This window comes from Parasteatoda tepidariorum, chromosome 2 (genome assembly GCF_982258835.1).
Source record: "Parasteatoda tepidariorum strain Cologne lab strain chromosome 2, Ptep-v5.0, whole genome shotgun sequence".
Classification (NCBI taxonomy): domain Eukaryota; kingdom Metazoa; phylum Arthropoda; class Arachnida; order Araneae; family Theridiidae; genus Parasteatoda; species Parasteatoda tepidariorum.
This window is the reverse complement of record NC_141756.1, coordinates 85,855,603-85,882,561: the sequence shown is the minus strand read 5'-3', so window position 1 is coordinate 85,882,561 and position 26,959 is coordinate 85,855,603. Positions and strand designations below refer to the sequence as shown.

Below are 26,959 nucleotides of genomic sequence, written 5' to 3'. Positions count from 1 at the left end.
CTTGCAATGAGTTGGTTGCACCCCGATAGTTCAGTTAGTATCCACTCGATATTCAATTACCACGTCTTCTGAGTTCGGTTTAAATGTTCGAGGTACGGGAGTTATTGCAGCCATTACAATATGTGGATTGTCTGTATAGCAACAGGAATAATATAAAATGCTAAAATTGTTTGTTACAAAATTAATTTCTTTTTGTATAGACATAAATTATTTTTTACTTTTAGTACAATTCGTCAATGGTAATTTTTCTTCTGTAATTTTTATTCGATGAATATTTATCGTTTGCGTGTAATTGCGTGTCAGAAATAAGAGTCCATTGAAAACATTCTCTAATCATTCTCAATCCCTTTGGGAAGTAGTTCCGCAAAAGTAATTGTCGAACAATATTTTTGAAACTTCATTCACAAGAGGCCATTCATTAAAAGGAAAAGTAATTTGTTAATGTCACATAATTTAAAATTCTTTTATTTGGCTACACGCCTAAACAGGTAAGTTTTTTTTAAAGCATAAAGTTATTTTTAGTATGTACAAAAGACATAAAAGAGAACAAGTTTCCATCTTTAATTAGTTCGTAAAATCGATTTCTTTTAACGATCTCACAGTAAATTTTAATTGGAGGGTTCGCTTTCTAAAGAAAAAGGATTGTCTTAAACTTTAAGTAGCGTGTATTCAATTTCTTTGGGGTTTTTTATGAGCTCTTATTTTAAATAAATACTGATTAATCTTAGCTTTTTTTTTAAAGAAAATAAACATGACTAGAATGTTTGCCAAGCGCTTGAACCATGGTTTTAATTTGCCATTGTGGCAATTTAACTTTAATTAATTTATCATTTCTTATTTAATTTATTGTTTCATTTCAAAAACTTTAGCCAATATCTAGTTAATGAAAATGTTTGAAACAGTTTCTCACGAAACAAAAATTCTAAGAAATTGTCATAAAGTAATAAAACAAAACTGTTTTATAAATCAATTGTGTTTAGTCAATTTTTCGTTATAATACTAATACACAATTATATACTTTGTAAATAGAATAGGTATCATAAGGTTACTATATTTCTCCATTCTCCACATTTTCCTCCTCTCCGTTACCATGACTTTGGAAGATCTCGCTTTTTCCCCCGCCAGTAAGTTTCAGTAAAAAATTTGAATACTTTGGCTTGAGGAAAAAGCAAGGTACGGAGAAGGGAAAAGTGTGGATAGTGAGAAATCCTGTGAACAGCACCAAGAGTATGATAAGACTTTATTTTTATTGCGGTAAATTTTTCAACATTTTTAAAACAACCGTACTGCAAGAGTTTGTTTAATTTGATCCTTATCAAATGCAAACTTTTTCATATTTAGTACTTTTTGTCATTTTCTGCGACTATCTCACAACGCTTTACTAGCTTTAGAATTCCATTTTTGTAGGAACTCGTTTTTTTTAAATAATTTTTTAGAACGTAGTGTAATTTTATCTTTCTCTCTCTCCTTTTTGGCATTTAAATTTGTAAAGAACTGGAGAAGCAACCCTAAGGCAATAACGAGGATATAGAAAATGAATTGTTTTTGCAGTGTCCCTGTGCAACGACATGCAGTTTAGCATTATCATGGTGAAATATATCTTTTCGGTTTCCAAATTGAATGTTTTATTTAAGTTTTAACGCTGAGTGATTAGCTCATAGTATTTCGCTGCAGTTATTGTTTGACCGAGTTAAAAGAAATTGAAAAAGTAATTCCTCTGCATTCTAACCGGATCCGGACACGAACTTTAACAAATGCATGTTTAAATTCAGGTATTAATTGTTGATATTTCTGATTACTTTTTCTATAGCCTGTCGGCAGGGAAATGATGCTGCATCTCTTGTCATATCTACTGACGAATTACGGAAAAGACGACTACGTAACGTGGCTGCTCGACAACAACAGACTCCATATCATGCCTTCCATGAATCCTGATGGATTCGAACTCTCCGTTGAGGGAGAATGTTCTGGAACACAAGGAAGGTAAGACGCAGTTTTAATAATAATTGTATAAATAAGTATTTTTTTCCGCGAAAAAAAAAAACTGTTTTATGTTTCTAAATATATTTTAAATTTCCCATTCATTGTTACATGCTTTCACAAATGGGAAAGTGGTTTTATTGTAAAATTTCAGGAAATATTTTTATGAATAGATTATTCAAATTACTTCAATTCGATTAATATAGTCTCAGGAGATAGACCGCTCGCCTTCCAATGAGGCGAACCAGATTAGAATCCCAGTCTATACGAATTCCAGATCCGGCTTGCACCGACCACAGTGCTGACGTGAAATATCCTCAGCGGTAGACAGATCATGGGTTAGAGTCCTTGCCGTTAGGCGAACCGTGGGAGGTTCCCGTGGTCTTCCTCTCCATGTAACGCAAATGCGAGTTAGCTCCATCAAAAAACCCTCCACGAAGGCAAATTTCTCCCAATACTCGATTCAGGAGTTCCCTTGTCTTTTGGATTGGGATCAAAATTGCAAGGTTACGGAGTTGAACATCAGTAGTTGTAAACCCAAAATTGGGTCTGCCGTTCATCGACGGTTATAAAATAAAAATATATTTGAGTTTTGTTCGTAAATAACGCAAAAATAATGAAAAACAATTCTAATAGTAAATTTTTTTTTGATCTTGTTTCGTGCAGAGTACTGTTTGAAGCGGTAGCATTCGAGGACTACCAAACACCAACTATTTAAATCGAATAATTTTAGAACACATTGCTAACTGCGTTGTATACTAAACTGTGTGACAAACATTTTCAAATTTTCCCTAAAGTATAGAAATATCTGTGCTTCTGGTCTCAAGTCATTACATTCGAAACGTCATGTAAACTTTGTAAAAATGTTTTAAATGTTAGAACGAACATTATATTGGATGTATAACAAGATAATTGTAAGGAATAAAAAATTTTTCTTTGGAATCTTCCAACAAGACAACAACTAGGAGCATTATTAAACTTTTAGTAGACTTATCACTTGCAAAATTAGAATTTCTGGTCAGCTATTTCTTTTAAATTTTATTCAATTTTATATTTGATCTGCCACCCTTTGAAATTATGTAAAGACTCTATTTTTTACTTTCAACCACAACAATAGTCTAGTTTCCTAACTGCATTTGTTTTTATTCCGGTCGGAAAATTAGGTAAGTAAGATATGAAAAATATCAAAACGGTCACTTTGTTCCCTTGTTTTTTTAATGCGAGCCCACTATCCAATAAATGTCGATGCACTCTTAGACATTTAGTAGCATATCTGCCAATTCTACTGGATTTACCAGTAGACTGGTAGATTTTGCCACTACCTACTGGTATAATAAAAATTCTCTTGGTCTTTGAAAATGTTAGAAAATTCTCTAAAAAGGCATTTGTTTTTATTTCTGGTTATTAGTTTTCAAAAAAAAAAAAAAAAAATTCCTCTTGAAATAGAATTTTTACATAAGTCATTACTTACTTGCTTGAATATTTAAATAAGTATTACCAATGGATAATGAAATAAGCCTCACTTATAGTAATTATTTAAAAAAAAATTTCTATCTTTTTTCTTTGTTTCAAAAATTTCAGTTTATTTAAATTCAGTTCTCACTTTTTAAAATATAAATTCGTTTAACTATCAATAATGATTTACTTTCCTACTACTAAAAATTATGAGTTAACATAATGTAAAAACATTTCAAATTAATTTAATGCCAATCATAAAGGAAAATATTGCAGACCATTTATATATTGTAATAAAGTTTTGTATTTTGACGACAATGAAAATCCCTAAAATTCCCTATATGTAAAATATTTAGTATATAATGCATCAGATATCATTAAATTTATATTATCTAGTAAAATCCACTGGATTTTTTCCTATTCATGTTGGCAGCTATGTAGTTATAAAATATAAAAAAATTTAACCTATGTTTTTCAAGTAGTAATAAAAAAAGAACTAAACTGCTTTTAACCAGAAATAAAGCGTTGGGCTCATCACTTTTGAAAGACTGGGGAGAGATTTGACGGTGTTGATCAAGGTTTAATTATCACGAAAGTGATACGTCCTATGTTTTTTATTTCAAGTCTGACAAAATAAAACTATTTCTCCTTTTTAAACCACTTGATAATCGTAATATTTCGAATTTTACTGTCAGTAACACTTTTGTGGCTCTCATGTTTTTGTTCATGTCGGTACTTTTCGATATGGCGATAAATTTCGATTATAGGATATGGTAAAAGGTGAAAACCTATATTTTCATCAAACACTGAGTTCAAGCTAAATTTTGAGCACATCAGCTTCTAGGAAAGTTGTCAAAATTTTGAATGCAAGAATTCACCTTCACAGATACAAAAGCAAGTTAGTGAAAACGAAGTAAAAATAAGTAAACTTAACTTAGCAAACACCATTAATTTTAGCTTTCTTAACCCTTTCATGTAGAGGGACGCCGGTGTCCCTTTTATGCATATATATTTTTTTCTGCTGATTTTCTGAGATTTCATAAGTATATGTTTTGATTCTTATTTAATTTGTTATGTTTCATAGGGGCAATGCAAATTTCCAGGATTTGAACAGGAATTTTCCAGATTATTTCTCCAGCACTAACCCTGTAGCACAACCGGAAACAGCAGCCATGAGAGAATGGATTACAAGCACACAATTCGTTCTTTCTGCAAACTTCCATGGAGGGGCTCTGGTTGCAAGTTATCCTTTTGACAATATTCCGAAAAATACCCCCAGTAGTAAGGACGCATTATTTTTTTCGATTCTTATTCAATTTATTAAACTATGCATGAATTTTCATAAGATGAGACATTATTGATTTGTATGATAAAGAGCCTACTTATGTTAATTGCAATAGATAAAGGGAAAAAGTGCTTTAAGAATGAATATTTAAAGAGTTGTGAATATTTTTTTATATTTCTGCCTCTGAATAAATATTTAAATTTTGTAATAATTGAAATTTAATTTTTGTAATCATTAAAATTTAATTTTTGTAATAGTTAAAATTTAATTTAAATTTTGCAGAGACAATTTGTTTTAAATCAAATTTCAAGAAAAAATATAAACGGAAGTGAATTGATTATGCCTAATCAATAGATTTAATTCAATACCTGTAAGCAACGTCACGCGTGTGTGTGACGAGGCTTTTGACATTCCTGATTGACTTCTGAATAGGCAAATGCCGAGATACACATACGATGATGTTACTTGCAGGTATCCAATTTTTCATTAATATCATGTTTGATTAAATAACTTGCTTTTTTATTTCAATTGTACCTATTACCAAGATTAACCTAACATCAATATTAGTGGGGCGATTTTTCACTTTTTTTAAAAAACGAATTAGTGATATTTGTCCATCAACTTTGCGTTTCAGCACAACCTACTTTATTTACCATTACTTTTAAATTATTTAGTTTTACAGAAACATGATTTAAATGCATAACCATAAACAAAATACACACTTAGTGGAGAAAAGGGCATATTTTGGAAGAAATATTAAAAAAAAAAATAATAATACATAACGAATATTTCCATTGAGTAATTGTAATCTTTTATTTATTTATAATCTGTATCTATTATCTATAGCTGCATTAAATAACTAATATCAAGATTTGGGTTTAAAGAATTTCAAATTGCTTTTTTTGTTTTTCTTTTCAAAAATATTTTAATTTATTATCCTAACAATTGAACGGCATTCATGTAACAATTGTTTCTTCTCTCTTGAAAAAATATATTCCGATTTCGAAAACAAAGCAGAAACTATTTATGCAAATTACAAACTTAATAGTTTCATGGCTAAAGCACATTTTAATTTACATTTTATATTACAAAAAATAGGACACCTCAAATGGCTTTAATCCCAGAATTTCATGATAACTAAATGAAGTCATTACTAACTACTTTTCCTCATTTTACCATCACTTTTTTTTTCTTTTTCCATTTCTCACAAACATTTATTATGCGCCAACCAATTATATTGTGAGACAAAATTAAAGACAATTTCATACACTAAAATAAGCGTTAATTAAAAAACAAAAAAAAAATTTTTTTTTTGTATGAAGTTTGGAGCGGAAATTTTCCAACTTTTTGAAGCATTTCGAAATTTCACTGAATGTTTCCTTGAATGACATTTGTTTCGTAATTTTCTTCATTAAAAAAAAGCTGCTTCCAGTTTCCTTTTTTTATTTCTTTCCTTAAACATTTTACAAATTCAACTTTTGTTCTTATTGACAACGTATTTCAAAACTAAGAACTCAAATTCTGAGGAACAACTTTAAAATTTTGATTAAAATATGATTCACGGTGTTCTTTAAGTATTGCCCTTGTTTTAAATTACAAGAATTTAAGTCAAAAGCCAATTCCCCAATTATGTCACAGTGTTTTCTAAATAATATCATAAATAGTTTAATCCAAAAGTAGAAATACTGAATTTTTTAGGTTGCAAGGAAATTATAGCTAATTAAAATTGAGCTTTATAGTTTGTTTCAACTTCTTAATAATAATCACGACCTTGCATTTTTTTTAAATTACACAACTGAAATAGAAATGAATGAGACCATCTCATAATTTTTCAACAAATAAAAAGATTTTTATGATATAAATTTTACCTTGGCATTGTTTAATTAGATTTTATAAAGTTTCATCAGCTATGGTGATCTTAACCCTTTTAAGAACAGTGCTACTTTTTCTAATAAAAAGACAAATTACGACTTTATTAGATCAAACAAGGTTAAAATAACAATGTTCTATAAAAAATATATATAATTAACTATTTGGTGGTTATGGGGGTAGGAACATGTGTCTCACCCGGTATTTTAGACGGGTCATATATATGTTCTCGTCTGCGGTACATATATGCCCTGATGGGGCCAAAAGAGCAAATGATTATAAGCATAATAGTCAATACATATCTTTTCTTAATTTTGCAGATTTCCGTAGAATGTATAGTGCTTCCGTCACTCCTGATGACAATGTGTTCAGACACTTGGCTGAGTCTTACTCCTTCAATCACAAGAACATGTATTTAGGTGTTACATGTAGGGACGGGAATCCTCCCTTCCCTAATGGAACAACAAACGGCGCTGCCTGGTATGCCCTACAAGGTACACTATTTCTTCTTCTCGTAGTGCTTGTATTATTCTGTGGATAAATGCAAGGACAAGCAATGTCAAATTATTTCAAACTCAGTTTGAAATTTGTTGTTATTTTAGGAAACTAGAACAGAACAACAGATGGTGTTGAATGGTATGCCTTACAAGCCATGTTCTGTTTTTAGCATTTTTTTGTTTTCAGTATTTGTATTATTCTGTGGATAAATGCCGGAGAAAATAATGCCAAATTGTTTCAAACCCATGCCAATTCGCAGCCATGTCGATTTTGACATTTTTAGAAGAAATAATATTTTGTGCTTATAACCATGACATTTTTCTGTTCCTTTCTATAAAGTTTGTCATTGGTTGTCCTTGCTGATAAAAATTACTTTCCTTTTAACCGGTTGTAAAACCTCCTCTGATGAACATTCAGGTTGATTGTTCTTGACATATTTTCGTATAGTATGCATTTTAGTAAGTTCTTTTTCATCTACAAAAATGGGTCTTTGTTTCAGAAACAAATTTAATAAAATTCTTATGAATACTACTTCATTTTTCACATATTATCTCAAAATTCTTTTATATGAACTTTGCAGGGTTTGATATGCACTGCTTCATGTTTATAAAATTTAATTTTGCTGATGTTTTATAATTGATTAATTGCATTCGATTAATAAAATTTATTACAGGCTTTGCTGTGCATTGAGTAGTGCTTAAATAAAAATTGCAAATTGAACTTTGTATCACAAAGTAATTTTTTTTTGAATATCTGAACTCTTTATTGATAGAAGCCTCCAGCTCCTATTAAAAAACTAGAAAAAAATAAGGAAAAGTAAGAGAGATGAACTGCACTAAAAGACAGTTTAAGTGAAACCATTTGTTGTTTTTAAGAAGAATTACAAATGTTTTAATTCTTCAATGTCTTAAGTGATTTAACCTGTATAACAAAGGAAAGAAGAGATAGTATTTTGGCAAACCACACACTGAAGGAGCATATGGTAAGTAAGAGGCAAACGAGAGGCAGATTCATATATTTTTGCATTAGCATGTGCACAACTCCTCTACTCCTCCTAAAGCAAAAGTGCATGAATTCGTCACTTTTATGCCTTTTTCTTACCGCTTGCTTACTCAATGTGTGGTCTGTCTTCTTTTTTTGTATAACTTGTTATAATTCGAAACTTATTAATTTCTATTTAAACTTTAGAATTTTTTTACGATGCTTACTCCTAGTTATAATTTCTAATCAAAACACTGTACTGTTATGGTGATGCAAAATAATTTTGCATGCAATGCAAGTTTTATGCACTTTATGTGCAATGTAATTTCCTTTATATCTCCATGATCATCTGTAAGCGTCTATTTTGAAAAGTGTCATAATTTCTCATGCAGAGTTGTATCCAAATTTCAAACTGATCATTTGATCCAGCTTATGCATGTGTATGGTTATAGGTTTTCTATATTTAACACTAAATAAATGTCTAATTTGTCTTTTTTTATGAACTTTAGGAGGTATGCAAGATTTTAATTATGTTTGGGCTGGTTGTATGGAAATTACTCTTGAAATATCTTGCTGCAAATATCCGAAAGCTTACACTCTACCTCAGTTTTGGAATGATAACAAAGCTGCCATTCTGCAATACCTCAAGGAGGCACACCAAGGTAAACATACTACTCTTCAATTTAGATTTTTACTACTTTATTACAAAATTTAAAAAAAGTCAAGTGTATTACACATTCTTAAAACATTTTTAGATGTTACATAGTGTGTTTAACATAGTTTAAATGTGTATAAAGAAATCTTTTATTTAAAATAATTGAGAAAAAAAATTGTTGTTGCTTTTAAATGTGTTTCATGTTACAGAATTATCACAGATAATAGCAAAAATTTTGTTTAACAAAAATTTGAAGATAAATCAATTGAAAGAATTTATTTCTTCCATTACTAAACAAAATGTTAAAAAGTAGAAAAATTAATTTTTTTTCCCTAGACGATACTGATTTTTTTAAGGAATTATTTATTTGGCTATTCTTCTATGGTACTAATGACGTGCGTACTAGAATGTATAACCTTTTCAGAAGAGAGCCACAAAAAGAAAGTTTAGTTTTTATGGGTTAGAGTTAGCTTAGAGTCACACTGATTCTGATGTGTCATCTTAGTAATTGATCATTTTTTCTCTTGATTTAGGTGTTTGGGGACAAGTAATTGATCCTTCCAAAAGTCCTGTTTCCAACGCAACAATTAGAATCAAAGGGAAAGAATTTGGCTCCAGAACTACAGCTAGAGGAGAATATTGGAGAATACTACTGCCAGGCTCATATATTTTACAAGTAATATTTTTCGTCAAATCATATTTTCCATCAGGGATAAATCTGTTTTATGTTAACACAGGTTCCTTGAAACTAAGAGGCAAATGATCTTTCTTTCCTTTTTCTATTTTTAATTTATAATAATGCTTAATAAACTTGTCTTGATTGCATTATGCTGTTTACATCTGGTGTAGTTGGTTCTTGTGCCATTAAACTCTGCATTCAAGGTCAGATCATATAATTCTTTATTTTATGTACTAGCTTTTAATAATTTTTTTAAAAAATGTAAAAAAAAAGTTAAAAAAATAGTGATGATAAGTAAGTATTTACTCACTTTCATCACTATTTTTTCCCATCACTATTTTTTTCATCACATCGCAGTAAATGAAGTAAATAATTAAACCAAAAGAATACATTTCGTATTGCAGAAAAGATAATTCTTATATATACTTTTACATCTTGCATATACTTATACATACATTTTATATACACTTTTACATAAAAGTATATATATATACTTTTACATCTTTGCATAATTTTTAATTGTACTTTTACATTTCGTTGAAGTTATTTTATTTGTTAAAAGTTTAAATAATATATAAGTAAATTGACTGCATTAATAAAAAATAACTGGTATTATAGTGAACATATCATTAAGTGTTATTTTTTTTAAATGCTTTCTAACATTTATTTTACTTAATGAGATTTGAAATAATTATATTGGGTGTGATGTACCATGTTGTAATTTCAAATAGTTTGTGGTATAATTTTTGCATTATTTTTTACTATCTGAACACTAACCATTTTATTAAAGTATCTTTCTTATGAGTAAAAATATTAAGTTTAAGAAACTAATTTTTTATATTACTCAATTTAATAAAATGTATTAAATGATCTATGGTAAGAATACTGAACCATAATAGTAAATAAAGCAATAACTAGTACTTATATGAAATGATAGGTTTATAATAAAACTATCATTCAATGTACTAATTTTTGTTTTAGATCATACAGAATAATTATGAACAATAACATACAACTGTTTAATTCTTCTTGTTTTTATCTAAATAGTAAAGTTCAGGACTTAGCTTTTATTTTCAGATGGTATAATATGTTATTTATATTATTTTAACGTATTCTATAACAATAATATTCTAACTTTTGCCCATAAGTTTGCAAATATTGTATACAAAAAGTTTTCCCAAATATTTAAAAAGAAAGTAAAAGTGCTTTAAAAAATACAAAGTTAAAATCAAAATCCAATGTAATTTCAAAATCTCTGGAAATTTTTTTTTTTTAACATATTTTATTTGAACAGCCTTTTTAGAGAAAAAAAATTAATGAATGCTTCTTTCATCGTAGTTTTCAATTTATGCTTTTATTTCATCTGTTATAAAAATATGACAAAAAATTTTAACAATAAATAATTAAATAAGGTTAATTAAAATACGTTATCTTTTGGATATGGAATCAGATTTTTTTGTCTTTTGGGCCCATCATGCTAGCACACGTTATTCTATGATATATTTGTACAGTATCAGCTGTAAGGAAAAGTTTGATATAACTGTTGTGCACAGAAATGTGACATAATTGTACTATATTTTAAAAATGATGCATTATTTTAATATTTCAGGTGGAAGCTCGAGGATATGAACCCACTGAAATCCCAATTGAGGTTACAAAAGGAGTTATAATACAAAACATAACAGTGTATCCATTGGCCACCAATGAAGCCAGATCTGAGCTAAATACAAGAAGCGGTCTCTTTCCCAGTACTTCTCCTGTATTTAACTCTGGATCATCTTTAAAAGCCACCTGGCCTACATTTACGGTAAATTCAAATTTAGAAACCACAAAACCTTTCGAAACTTTTGGTGATGGTTTTGAGTTTATTATGGGTGATAATATAACAACTAATTCTTCGAATGAAAATTTAGAAAATGCTGAGACAACTCAGGAGATAAGTAATTTAACGACATTAGATCCTAATTTTATTGACTCGTCGCATGATAGGTCAACATCAAGATTTGTTCGTGCTGTTCCATATTATGCTGTTTTAGGTAACATTTGGGCAGTACTTTTACACAGACAAACATTCAGATAGGCAGAGTTCTTGTTTAAAATGATTACTTTTTTTAATACTTTATGATATACTACTTAATTTTTGACTTATTTTTCTAATCAAGTTATTACAGTTATATAGTTCATATTTGTAAATAGTTATATTTTAAAGTGTAAAGTGTGTTTGCAAAGAGTTTGGTTGATTTAGTTTCAACTACTTGCTGGTGCAAAAGCGTGCTTATGGATAGTTCTTTCGAATTTTGATATTCGAAAATAATTTTTAATGTTTTTTCATACTAGTTAAATTTTTCAATTATATTAATATCCAGGAGAAATTCTATAACATTGTTTGATAAAATGTCATGGTTTGTTCAATAAGTTTCTGTATTAAAAAATCTTTTCAGCTTTTAATATGAAAACATTAATTCCTCAATTGTATGAGGTCTTGTTTTTACGTTCCTTTTTTCCGTATTTATAAAGTTTTCTGGCATTGTGTGTCTACTTTTGAGAGATTTTTCAAGTTTCTAGTCATAACTGTAGAACTATGAATTAAGATATAAATACATTTTTTTCTTTTATTTAAAACATAATTTAACAAGAGTGAAAATATTTAATAAAATAATATATTGAAATACATAATCAATAAATCAAATGAAATTAAAGACATAAAGTAAATTTTTGTAAATTGGTGTGATTATAAATATGCCATAAAATAAATTATGTACTATACTTTCAGGAAATTATTTTGATAGATGTAATATATTGACTTCAAAGTATTTATTTTTATTGAGTACGTTAAGTTTATCAAATGTGTAACTGATGTTTGATTAAATATCTATTTTTCTTATACAGTATTGTATGATAGGAGACTATTAAAGAGTAAAATGCATAAAATAAAGATCTAAATGAGTTGTTTTTATATTTTTTACTGGTCAGAGCGGAATGAAAAAACTCTATATTCAAAATTCCCAACATTCGTCATCATAACAATAATTAAATGAGTAAATAAAACTAATTCATAATTTTGAGTGTATTCAAAATTATTTGTAGTTGACTTTCAAAATTTAGGTTATTTAAACGAAAGGTTTATTTAACAAATCAAGTTTGAAAAAACAGTAAAGAAATCATTTTGCTTTACAAAAAAATTCCATTTGCAGAATTTCTTGCCCAAAAGATTTTTATTCTTTTTCTAACTAAGGTTATTGGCTGAGTTTTGCACCACAGATTTATTGTGAGCTACTAATTCAAACTTTTAAAAAAGTAATAATCATTTGATAGCTGACTTTTTGAATGATCTAGTTCAAAGTTTCTTTTCACCTGATGAAATTGTTCTTTACCTAATAATAATTCTTTCCTATATTTTAAATAATGCAATCAGAAAAAAAGGTCACTTTTCAAACCATTTTAATTCAACACAATAAGAGAAAGATGGAATATCTCTACTCTTAAGATTAAAACCAAATAAACTTTGTTGGTTGTTTTCAAACCGCAGAGTCAGAGCACCTTGGAGTGAGCTCCAAAAATTCCAAGTTAGGAAATTAACCAATTATTTTCATCAAAATTTGACGAATTTTAGTAAAAAAAATTGTGTAATATCCTTAGATAAATGCATACATGTATACATATTCTATTACATTCTATATTCTATTACTATGAGTAATAGTGATTTCAAAACATGTCAAGCTGGGATGCATTTAGAATCACATATCAAGTTTAAAAACAATTGTCAAGTCACTTTCAATATTAAATTTACTAATTAAAACTAATGATTTAATGCATCGCTTTTTCTGTTGGAACCGTATGAAATTTCAAACTGAGATAATGAGAATGATTTAAGAGTCCAGATTATGCAGCTGAATGAAATATCTGAGAAATTCTCAACAATAAATATGAATCACATTGAAATATATTGAATCACATTTTCCTTTTTTTCCAACTGAAACTCAGTTGCTAAAGAATTTTTAGCTATTTGCTTTAGTTTATCAGACATTGTTTCTGACACTGACAAAAAAAAATGTCACCAAGTGTAATACAAAATTTTGATAGCATAACATATTTTTCAGAATTTGAGGTGCTGAATTTGAGTAGTTTCATAATAAATTTAATATGAATCCCCTCGATTGGTTTAAAATTCATTTCTCTAAAAAAATTATAAATCAATAAATAAATGAATATTGCAGCAATTATAATGCTCAAGTAGTTTAGGAGATAAGTAAGCTTCTCCCTAGCATAAGTTCTTGCAATCAAAATAAAACTTTGAACAGACTTGAATGTTTTCTGAGTTAAAATTTTTTTGCATTTAAAATTAATTTTATAATTAAATATATTTCAATTTTTATTCATAGCAAGGAAAAATATAGCTCACTATATATCATATACTTCAGACAATGCAATACATTCCCTTTATTTAGTAACTGTATGAATCTATACTGAAGTTGAAATATTTTTCGAATTAATAAACTATTTTTTCAGAAGAAAAACAAAATTTGGACAATATTTCGTGAGCACTTGCACTGAAAAAAACTGAGAAATGAATGAAAAGAAAGGAAAACAAAATTTGAATCTGGGGCCTCCTCATATCTTACATTCATTAACATTTCTCACTGGAACTTTGTACCAATTTGTTTCTCCTTTTTCTTAATTCAGGAAAAATATTTTTGATAGCTAATTTGAGTGACTGAAAACTACTATTAGTGACTGATTATCAACTATTTGAATAACGTGAGTTTGATTGAACGATTTGAGTGACTGCAAAATCAAATATTTTGCAACATATTTAAATTCAAAATTTTTTTAAATTTTTTTTTATTTGATATTGAGGTTTTATGTAATACTTAGAGTTGTATTTGCAAGCTCAAACAGAGAAATTTACATTTCAAACTTGGAACTTCCCGCCAGTTAGTTTGAAGAGGCTTCTCTAAAATATTAAATTTCTTTAAATTTTTTTCCTTATCCACCTATATTGAATGCAAAGTAACAATTTTTCACCCACAATGAAAATATCCGGAATAAATAGTCAAGTATATAACTTTTATTGTGAAAAAAATAACTATTTACGAAACTAAATGTCTAAAAAAATAAGTGATTTTTAATAAAGCTGCTTAAAATGGATCACCGATAAATAATGTTAAGCATTCTTATTTAGTTTGCCAAATAAAATTGAAGTAAATGAATCCACTTTTATGTCGCACTACAAGAAGTTGGCGATATTTTTAATACAAAAATGTGATTTTTGATGGTGAATTTTTCTATAAACAATGCAAAGTACTTGTAGATTGAATTTTTTTCTCGTATGGTTACATACAAAAAATGAGTACGACTGATGACTAACAAGAATTTATCTACAGAGAGGTTTCCTCTATGAAAGATTGCAAGATTCTTTAGGTTTTAAAGGATATAATATTGATATTTCCAGTTAAAGTGGGCATAAAACCAAATTCAATATTTAATTAAAACAAATACGTTAAAAATTTCTCCATAACCGATTAAAAGTTTTTGTTCCTGTTGACTAATATAGCAAATGAATCACTTTTGCACACAATCATAAATTATAGAATTAAAAAAAAGTTTTCGGTATTTTTAACATCAGAAATAAATGCAATTTACTTAAGTATGAAAACGCATAAAATATTTCTAGCTTTGAGGTTATAAACAGCATAAATTGTTAAACAGCACCTTTTAATTGTATATCCTTTCTATTGAAAAGCACCCTGCACAAAGAAGCATTTATCAAAAATGAAACACCACACTTTATATTTTGTTATTTGTACAAGTGTTTTATTTCTGCACGTTTCTCAATGTTTGTGTTTTGTTTAATGTTTGCAAATTCTTTGTTATGTATTTTTATGTTTCATTACAGCATTTTGTATTTCATGTTAATATTAAAAATGTTTGCATGTGTGCATGTTTAACTGACCTTTTGTATGCACTAACACCTTTGTATTTCTCACTAATAAATTCTACTAATGTTTCTTTTTCCTTTGCATGTCTTGTACTTATATTTTAATTTTATCTCTGTTTCACTAACAATTAATATTGTGCTAAATTTCATTAACTCTGCATCAGAAAAGTTAACTTCTCATATTCATTTTTAACCCAATTAAAACTTAATCAATTCTTAAACTTTTACAAGTTTATTTTGTACGTTTTTAAAAATTTATTTTATACCAAGATGCTAGTAAACTTAAATTAGTTTTATTTTCACAAAATATTTTCCAAAATCTAATAGAATTTCATGACCAAGCAAGAAGGTGTTCACTTGTCTTTGAGGGTGTCATAAAAAACCCAACAATTGAGGAATTATAGTTTATTATCAAATTTAAAGTTTAAGAAAAAAAAAGAGTTTTTCCCAAAATACAGTTGTGGTCCAGAGGATAATGAAAGCTAAGGCTCCCCAATGTCGTGACCAATTGCATAATTGTGGAGATGTATTGAGCGCTGCGAATAGGCCGCAGTTTCCTTAAGCTGGTACTAATCTATCTCAACCTGGGTGGGCTTCCACTGGGGATCAAACCTCAGTTCTTTACACTGACAGTTCAGTGCCTTAACCACTAAGCAATCATGGCTTATTCCAATTTTAAAGCTTAAGTTTAATTGATACGCTTGTATCAATAAAAAATTTATTTTTGAATTTTTAAATAGAAGATGCATTTAAATGTATGGTATTATAAGATTTAAAACTAAATTTGACTTTTAACCTATCAAACTAGAAACAAAATCAAACAGTTTATCTAATTGGTATAGAATATTATATTAAATAAATAATATCAAATTATTTAAATATGTCAAATTATGAATAAAAAAATTTAAAGGAAACTTATTTTTTAATATAATTCAAATTGCCCTTACAGTGAATTCTTAAGGAAGAAAAAAAATTATGAATGGAATAGAAAGAGTAGAGATAGGTAAATTCACATAAATTTACTACTAATTCAAATTATGAATTTTTAAAAAAACTAAAAACTGCGTTTTTTGAACTTTACAGAAAAGGTGAAAATATTTTAATTTATTTACGCATGCATTTATTTTTTCATACCTAAAAAGGAAACACACGTTTGTGACCAGTGTTGTGACCCACGTTTTCAGTTTGGGTAGTAGCAAAATTGGTCATTTTATTTATGTTGGAAAGATTCGATAAAACTGATCATTAATTTATAATTATAGAACCTATTGCTGGAAGTGAATATACACATTGTCTTTCCTAATAATTACCATAAAAAAAGTTCAAAATCAGTAAACTGAGTAAACAATACTTTCATTTTAAAATAAAGTTTTATCCCAAAACCCTGATGACAGTTCATATTTTTTGTTAAGAGACAGTAATCAAAGTAATTTTGAAATTTTTATAGTTATTAAAATGAGAGTAAAAGTGCTTTTTTTAATTTTTACCAACAAAGAGGAGTGCTTAAAGAATGTGGGAATTAGAAAAAGTGTCTTTAGAATTTAGAGTGTGGAATTATCCCCTCCTGTATAACTTTTGACCGGGAAGCAAGAGTAAAAAAAGTTGAGCTTGCAGAGCTAGCTCTTCAATTCCAAGTCTCCTCCTTAAGTGATTGTTCCACTTCTTTCACATCAGTCGAATTCATGTTTCATACTTTAGATTTCAAATTTAAAAAAATATATAAAATATCCCTTTTTTTAATAATAAAAAGCTTTTAAAAAGCATTTCGGACTCAACCTGTGTTGTTTTATTACTTATTTTTGTTTGCATTCAAGAAAATTATTTTTTTTACGTAAATAGTTTGATAAGTTTTTTTCATGGTGGTTGTTACAAATTTCACTCAATTTGAATTAGAAAATATTTCGGGTTTGGAAGTATCGGAAAATGGCCTTTAACCACAATAAATAGTGTAGAAAATATCCGATAAATGTATACCTTAATGGTGCTTAACCTTAAAATATATCAGTGTCAGAAGTACTGGACAAAGACCCTATTACTTTAATAAAGCAACAATGTAAGAAATAAGTGCATAAGGACATACGTCTGAGTAAGAAGCTGATGTGCATTCCTTACTTCTTTTTACCTGCAATAAAAGGAAATAAACTATCTTCTCCTTTAGGGAGAGAACTTGTAATTAAAGAGCCAAAGAGTTAGTGCAGCACGTTCGACTTTTTTAAATAATCATGTGACTAGGAATTTAGCTCGCTGTGGAACCCTCCTCAAAAAATTAGCTTTTTTTCTCACATTTTTCAATACTATAATTGGGTGTGTGTTGGGGAGATTTTTCCCTGATTTGGCAGAAGGGCAACAAATTAAACAATTAAAATCTGAGTGACATACCAAGCAAATTAATCCACACAGCAGAATTTTATATGCATAAATAAAAATTCCAGAAAGTTCCAGAAAAGGTTTTGTTTAGATTCATAGCATAAATAACTTTCTATGTTTTTAATCACTATTAAAGCCTTGTAATCTTGTAAATACTTCTTTGCAAATCTGACGCATTTCCCAAAACATTTCAACTATCATCAAAAATGCCAATATTTTATATGTATTTACAAGTAAGCAAATCAATCTATTTGACACCTCTTTTTGTCCTTTAAAACAAATTTTTATTTCCCAATTTCGAATTCTCAATCTAAGCTTTGTTTGAAAAATATATTCACATCAAAATTTACTACAAATACAAGAATTTGAAATGAAAACAAAAAGTTTTCGGCCCAATTTTCAATGATTACTCTTAAGATTTCTCAACCATAAACCGCATTAGACCATCTTGCTATTAAAATAAAATGTTTCAAAGAAAACATTCTAGAACTATATTTATTGCTCAATTGTCTAAAATTAGTCATGTCGTCTTGTTTTTCCGAACTTGTTTATTAAATTAAAAAATAAAACGAATTTTATGATTAGGATTATTATTATGAATGAATCTGGCATTAATCTGGCATTATAGAAATTCTTCCCCCATCGTTTCACAATACGCAGTCAAAGGGATTAATCTTTTTATTAATTATATGGAATTTTCTATCATTAACTTTTTTTACAAATAAATTGCCATTCGTTTTGACACTTCAATGCATCATGTTAAAGGGTTAAATGCGTGTAGATCAAGGGCAATTGTTCTGTTTTGGTTACAAATGTATAATATTAAAAATAATTGTAAGCTTATTTTTTTATGAATCTCGAGTTATTCCTATTCTGAAGAGATCACTAAGTTATTCCCATTCCTCAGATCACTAAGTTTTAAAAAGCGTTTATTTCTTAGAATTCTGAAAACTTTCATTTGCCTAAAACGTATAAAGGTTTAAAAAGCGCACACTGTGCAAAAATAATCTATCCGGATATTGGACGCAAATGATCGTAGCAGAAATAGTGACGAAATCGACTGTCAAGTGCTAAAAAATTGAAAAAATAGCATTTGATGCAAAGGCTAAAAACTCGCAAGGCTAGACAAAATCACAATAAAAAATATTGCTTGTTTTTCTCTCATTAAAGATTAAATGGATTTTAAAAATAATATAAATATTGATTAGCATAAAAATGATTTTTTGAAATATTATGACTAAAAATAGATTTAAAAAATGCTTTTTATTAATACACAAACACAAAAAAATGTGAAAGACTATTGGCCAATTCCCATATTAAAATAAATAAAAATAAATAAAATAAAGAGAAAGAGAGAGGGAGAGCACACAATATGAAAATGGTTGAAATCTGAGGGGAAAAAAATAAAGCCCGAAATAGTTTCAAAACTTTGGTAAAAATTCGATACGAGTATCTGAACTTTGTGCCTCTTCCGAGAAGAGTTCTAGTTGCCATCTTAAAATTACTGAGGAGGGGGGAGGGAGAGTAACTTAAATATTGCCATCTATGGATTGTTTTTGATTTTTTTTAAAATGCTAAATCGAATGTGATCAAATTCAATTCCTCGAACTAATAGTTCAAAAGCTATCAATGCTTTATATATAAAAAAAACTTACAAATTTTGACAAATATTTATTTAGACACCTGGAATTGCTACTTGGAGAGACAATACAGCTGATATCTGCATCATACACGTAAATAAATATAGAACAAAATTTAATATACGTAGAAAAAAAACTCACTTGTCTAGCATTCAATGTTTCAGCTTCGCTTCCATTCGACCTCCTCAGTAAATTTAAGATGACAACTAAGGCTGTCTTACAAAGAAGGGACAAACTTCAGATATCTATATTGGGCATAAACAACAACTTTTCCAGAAAGACAGAAAATAATTTCCGGTCACTTATTTCCGTATTCAACCATCGAGAAACTGACTAAAGATAAAATTCCCTTAACCCTTTTTCTCTGTTGGTTTTCTTTCCCCTTCGAATTTCCACCGCCTCCCATTTTCTTTTTTTTAATTTTTTTTTTATTGCTGGAAATTAATATATGTTCCATCATAAATTCGAAAATTCAAAATATTTTTGTCAGCAAGCAGTTTTTTGCTTGACGTATTGAGGGTTAAATATACGATGTTCCTTTCACTGATCTCCAGTTTTCCCTGCAATGCACCCAAATTTTATCTTAACAAAATGCAGTGATAATATATTTTATTAAACGTATTACTTTAAGGTGTTTAAGATAAATATCTACCTAAAATAATTGTTTAAACTAGGTATATGTTTTGCAAAATAAATTTTCCAACTTTACCGTCAAAACAGCTTTACAATCTGTCTTGGGCATCAGAGCTTAAAAATTCTATTTATCACAAACATATTTATCACAAAACTAATGAAAGCAAAATGACAGATAGTACAAAAGGATTTTGATTTCAATTCAAGGCGGAAATCTCACTCCGAAAACTGGGGAAAAAGTGGGACTAGTTGCGCCATCTCTTAACAATATTCTGAAATACAAAATAATCGCGGGATTTAAAGAGGCATGTAAGTAGCGACGAATTCAATTTCAATGATGCAATTTTTCTTTTCGTTGCATGGCATGCGACTCCGACCATACGGGCATAAAAATGAAGTACGTATGAGAAGCGACGCCGACAGAGAAGGGTTTAAACCTTTTTCCCTACAATAGTGTACAAATGGTTTTTATGAAGTATGAACAGCTGTGTCGCAAATAATTCAGTCATTTAAATAGTTTTTATATTTTATGTACATATTTGATAATTTAAAACTAAATATTGGTCAGTTCATTGCGCAATTAACGTGTTGGAGTTTATTTAAATAAGCAGCTCTAAAGCGAATGATAGTTGAAACAAATGTATTGTTTAATAAAGCAGGAGTTGGAAGCAGCTGCAGTGTAGTAAACAAAATATATATTATTTACTAATTATAACTATTAATAAACGAGAAACAGATTAAAAGTAACCAAAAATATAGCAACAAATTTAAAACTAAAGGTCTAAAAGAATTACTCTCATAACTTATAATTTATTAGTATTTGTGTGAGTAGTATAAGTTGTAAATCAAAATGTAATATTTTAAATTAGATTTAAAAAAAATCGGTAATTAACAATAGGTAATACTTATTAAGATTATAATAATAATTACTATACTAATACTAATGTTTCATATTAAGTAAAAAGAGGAAAAAAAGACGAATATATTCAAAAACCGATTGCACTAATTTCAACATTTGTATCCTATTTTAGGAGCAACTAGTTTTTCTTCTCCTACAAATTTTATATATTTTAGCGTCATTTATTTTGTCTTAAGTAATCTGGACTGTGAGCTACATTTTTATTGTTTCGGATTAATACTACAGTTCCAATTTTTAATATTTTAAATTTACAAAACTATTTTAAGCTGAAACTTAAGAGGTAAATTCTGAAACACATTTGTTTGAACAGAATTTCAGACACACAAAACAGTTTGTGCTATTTTTCTTAACATGCAGCTGGTAGTAGTAGCTGATTATACTTGAATAAATAATCTACATCGCTTTTGTTAGTAGTATGAGCATGTTTTTATCGCAGCTCTATCTAAATAAATACAATATGCAACAAATCACGAATACTTTATTTTATTAGTTCAAGTTAAAAATACGTTTTTATTATTTTAAGACTTAAGGCATTCTCAGTAATATAGAAAACTATTTTATAGTTATTTAAAACCAAACTATTCACTTAATTTTTTGGCAATTAAGTCTCTATTTTCTTAGTAAATATCAGCCCGATATTTTAAAATAAAAATTAATATAAAACCTACTCCTTTCTTCAAATAGTTGATTTTATTTTATGTTTCATAATCGTCGTTGAACAGCCGACTTAATTTTGAGTTCCCTGTTACCAATGTTAAGTTCCGTAGCCTTGCAACTTTGAACCCAATCCCAAAGACAAGGGAGCTCCTTGATCAGTACCCCTAGAGGTTTTGATTTGTTATGGGAACTTGAGGACTTTATGACCCCGACGCATTTAACGTGCACCAGTCAACATTTAATGCACCGGGATTCTTCAGCCGGCTAGATTCGAACTCCCATTTTCACGAACACGAGTCCAACTCCCTACCAACCAGACTATCCCAGCCCTAATAGTTGATGATTGAAAATTATGACTTAATTTTTTTAAATTTTATTTTACTTGATTTATTTATCAAAGGAGAAGCATGTGTGGGTTTTAACGTGTAATGCCCACTTAAGCGGGATTTTGGCACAATGCGTGTGTTTCGTGTGTTGGTCTTGCTTTACATAATTTGAAATTATTCTCGACTGCTTGGGGCTCGCTCTTGCGGATATCCGTGATAGCTCACTTCTGGTGCTTGATTTTGCTAGGGTCCACGGTCTCTTGGATTTGATCTAGCTGTCGCTAGATCCTGAAGGATTGGACACACACACACATAATTTGAAATTTAATGGGGAGATTCAAAATTCTTGTTCAAATGTCTCACAATATTACGATAATTTTTTTTTTTTTTACAGAATTAATTATTCCAATTTCATAAACCAATGTAAACAATAAAACTATGCTATGCAGTTAGCTGTTTTACCACCTTTAAATGTCCAACTATCTATTAAATAAAGAAAACAGTAGTCAAATAAAATTTTTAAGGTATTTTTGTCAGAATTTCACATTATTTTTATTTAATTTTAAAGATTTAAAGTCTTTCCTTAAAGACAAAAAATTTTCACATAAATTAATTATATATCTATAACACTTCTATTATAACCTTTTAACACAATAATTTGGCTTTGTCTAAGCTCTTTTGATCTAGCAAATTTAAATCATTCTTTTCTTAATCTTTTTTAGGGGGGGGGGGAGATCTAAGGGACATTTTTTCCCTTTGAATCGAACTAGGAAAGCCTAGACGCCTAGTTTTTTCTTCAAATTGCAATACATTTAGTACAACATTTATCTTCAGTTTAATCCAGTTTTTATTTTATTACCAAAACATTTTTTAAATTAAAAGAAAGGAAAAAAAATCTGTTCTTGGCAGATATAAAATTCTGCTTTTACCCATCAAATGCAACGCTGTGAGCTTTCCCATACTGGGAGATTTATATAACGCTTTTAACTTTTCAATGCATTTATTTCTGTGTATTCTAATAGGTGATGGGTGGTTTCCAGATTTTGGTGTTAATCATAGTCAACAGACTGAGTGAATGGAAGTGTGGAGTGTGAAGTTTAAATGTTTTGTGCTTCTCTTCATCATCATTGTTATTTATTATCAGGTGGGATTTAATTGTCTTTTTGTATTTCCCTTCTGAGGATGCATTCTTGCTGCTGGCTTTTAGATTTTGCATGACAACCTTTTTCTGTCTCATTTGCTTTGAAGCTCAAAATACATGCTATTTATTCTTATGTAGTTTTATATTTCGTTTGAGTTATGACGATTTTGTGAGACTCTAAACTTAAGATCGATACAATCGATATTTATAACATATCTTCAATAAAAATATTTAATCGTTTTAGAATTCTATCAGATTTTCGAACTTGTAGAAGGTAAGTTATTGGTAAATAAATAAACGATGCATTTAAAAAAAAATCGTCTGAAAATATTAACTGCAGAAACCGTAGTTATTAAGAATCAAAAGTAGGATAACTATTCTTGGGTATATAGAAATTATAGAACTTTTTTGTAGGGAAAAGAAAATTTAATTTCCATTCTTATTATTTAAATATTTTTTTTTTAATTTGAAGAAGTAAAAAAATGATAATATCTAGTTTTTTTTTCCATTAATTAAACTAACTGTTTTTAGTAGGTAAGTTGTTTTTATGGTAGTTTACAAAGAAGTAAGTATGATTTATGTGTATATATTTCTAGAATAGAAATTACGCCAACTGGTGATTGAATCGTGATTCGAGAATATTTTTCAACTTTTATTGTTTACTTGATATAGTCAAAGCTTTGAACAGATTTATTACATATTAATGTAAGTGAAACAAAATAGTTTTGTTTAAAACAGATTAATTAAGTTGAAATAATCAACAATCTGTAACAGACGTAATTTTCAGCAAAAAGAGATTAACTATAATTCAAGGGTCATTATTCTTAAGAGATATTTCATAAATACTTTTTTTTTGCCGTAGAAATAATATAATAATGAAATTAATTATATCAAATCATAAATAAGGTATTGTATCCCTGACTCGCGAGTTGTGAAGTTGTAATCTAGTAGTATTCAGCTTTAAATTTTTTTACATATAACTTAGTTTTAATTTTATAAGTAAAGAAAAATACAAAGAAATGAAAAAATTAATAATCTTTAGTTAAGTAAAATTTTACCATGATTGTATTTTGATAATTCCCTCTTTTTTGTAGTTACGACTTTTAAACTATAATAAATCAATTAAAACTATGATAAACTGATTTCATTTAAAGGACTATTCTAACAGCAAAAGAAATAAAAAATATTTTGAGTAGTTAAATTTTTCTACCCGACAATGAAAAGCAAAAGCAAAACTTTGTTTACCCTTTTTGAAAGCACATAGTGAAGGGTTTCGAAAATAAAAATGTAAAATATACTTAGATATTTCTTTTACTCTTGAAAATTTGAGTATATCATTTTAAAGCATTAAGGCACAGTTGAAAAAAAAAATTACCCAAAATCCTGAAGTGGTCTCTAACCCTTTAAGATTATTCGAATTCTGAAATAGTGTAAAAAAATTTATATTCAGATTTTTCATTGACAATATTTTTAAACTATTAAATAATAATACATTAATTTAACTTGAAAATTTATACTACAAGAATATTGACACTCTAAAAGCGTTTACATATAAATGCATAAATATATAAATTCTAATGAGAAAGTTTAAAGTTATTACTGTGAAAGCGATTTCGAAATTCCAAATTTCTTTATAATATCATCCGTCCAAAAATACAATTTTAGTCCTTATTAATTCCGTATTTGTTCTTCACTATAATATATTTGCTTATGTTTTGATAGACAGATAACTTGCTAAAGAAATAGAAAAATGAGATTAAAACTTTATCTTCAGCACGTTCTGTGTAAAAAATTATGTAAATGCTATTTCTAAAACCATTTTTCAAAGGAAGAAAATAAGAGAATTTCATCAAACAATTTGCCTACGAGACTACGATAAGAAATATTTTGCAAGAAATTAAATTCTTGGATGTAATAAAACATATTTCTCTCCAATTCCATATTTCTTTCTATTGGTCTTACATTTAATCTTCCATCGTCTGCTTTATTCTGTTGCATTTTCCTCAATTTAAAGTTTATTGCATGGCAATTTCGGTCTCTATTCTTTCGAAGAGTGAAATTTTTGTAAATAATATTTCGACATATTTATATGTATCTAAATAAATTTTTTTTAAAATAAATGTTTTACCATTTTGCAGAACTTATTGAAGCCCAAGGAAGCTGTGATATTCCCTCAAAGATATGTGTATCACCCTTCATCTTATTATGTTGACCAGAAATCGCCGCTAAATCGTCTGCTTCTCGGCAGCAATTATGATCTTCGTGGTTGAAATGAAGTGAAGTGATTAAACGATATTTCATTTCAAATATCAATGACGACTTAGGTCTGATATAGAATGCACACAAAGATTTTATTTGTTTCTTATGAGCTTCTGTTTATAGATCTCTATGAATGTAATTTTGAAATTGCATCTGAATTTAAAAGACTATTTTGATTTTATGTTTTAATGTACGTTTTGTTAAAATATACTCGTATAATACTTTTTAAACAAAGTAATCCAAAAAAAATTTTTTTTTAAAGTATCTTTTAAGCAGCTTAAGTATTAAGTTTTAAATAAAAAAATTATATTATTGTTTTTATTGTTGCACATAAAGGGTGATTTGAAATTTATATTTGCAACAAATTGTTTTTTTATTCATTGAAATGCTTAGTAATGTAATTTATAAAGTTTTTTTTTTAAAAAAAGACAATTTTTTAAATTTTTTTATATATTTTAAAGTTTTTCAGAGACAACAATCATAAATGATTGGATAAGGAAATGTACAGCAATGAATAAATTCAAATTAAGAAATTTTTTTTCTCAAATAACATTTATAAAGCTAAATAATTACATAGTAACAAATAAAATTCCAATTCTAAGCGTTTGTATCACGCAAGCACAATTTTTAGCTGCATATTTATTACGCTGTTTTTAACACAATTAATTTTTTATTTATCTCTTATGTTATTGCACGATGTAAATATTTGAAATAAAATAAAAACTCTCAATATAAAGAAATTTTTGAAAAAACTTGTCACACAAACAAGAGATTAGTTCAATTTGTTTTTTGTATTTCTAGTATTTTTACTTTTTATACCATTTTTATATTATAATAACATTGCAAAAGTCATAATTTGCATAACAATGTAAATTATAAATTATTAACGTTAGCAGTTAATCCATTTACACACACATTTGAATTTGTTTATTCATTTGTAGAATGTTTATTTCTTAAAGTGTAGTAGAAAAAAAATCTGGATGTTTATATTGATGGAATTTTTCCTTTTTCAAAATAGATTATTGTTACATCACCAGTCAACAAAAATGATTTTAACAAGTATCTTTTTAGTAATTGACAGCTAAGGATTTTATATATGTAAACTTTGATTTATATTAGGTATGCATTAGTATCTATGCACTATTATTCTTCGGAAACAAATTATGAATTGAAATGCACGGATTGTGAAATGTTTTTAAATATTTATTATTTTTAAATTTTTGTTTTTATATGTGTTGTAAAATAAAATAAAAAATTTTGTTGCATTTGTGCATAGATTTTATTTTTTCTTCATTACAGTTCTTTTTAGATTGATATATTCCACCCCAATTTCATTTAAAAATGAAAATCCTTTTACCACATGAGCCAACTAAATTAACAAAGAAATTAAAAAGATTTAAATACTTTTAATTTGAACAAATACTAATGATTGTTTTTTATTCGAATCGCCTTTATCTTTCGAAATTTACGAAAAAAATAAATTAAGGTGACACTCAACTTGAATGGAAAATATAGTTTGCGTCATTCCAAAACTTCTTCTCGAGTAATTATAATGTTATAAGTTACGCAACCTTTTTCCTAAATATTATTTAATATTGTAATCTTAATCTTTCGTAATGTTTGAAACATATCTCTGTTTTTTAATAAGATAAATTTCAGTTCTCATGCAGCATCTCA

At 28.0% G+C, this 26,959-nt stretch overlaps 1 protein-coding gene across 4 annotated transcripts in view; it reads left to right on the top strand.

The window, feature by feature from the left end:
- Positions 1-26,547, top strand: part of LOC107446375 (carboxypeptidase D) — a 77,164-nt gene extending 50,617 nt beyond the window's left edge. For 2 of the 4 annotated variants that reach the window (XM_016061002.5, XM_043054974.3), the window contains exons 4-10: positions 1,811-1,983; positions 4,520-4,716; positions 6,910-7,083; positions 8,578-8,730; positions 9,257-9,399; positions 11,012-11,209; positions 25,162-26,547. In XM_016061002.5, coding sequence (XP_015916488.1) covers positions 1,811-1,983; positions 4,520-4,716; positions 6,910-7,083; positions 8,578-8,730; positions 9,257-9,399; positions 11,012-11,209; positions 25,162-25,293 — 1,170 coding nt within the window. In that variant the 3' untranslated portion in view covers positions 25,294-26,547. Of the gene's footprint in view, positions 1-1,810; positions 1,984-4,519; positions 4,717-6,909; positions 7,084-8,577; positions 8,731-9,256; positions 9,400-11,011; positions 11,210-13,911; positions 15,410-22,904; positions 23,027-25,161 lie in introns of those variants that run through there. The other 2 variants (XR_001584376.5, XM_071177780.2) reach the window with 2 other exon arrangements.
- The last annotated feature ends 412 nt before the right edge of the window (positions 26,548-26,959 follow it).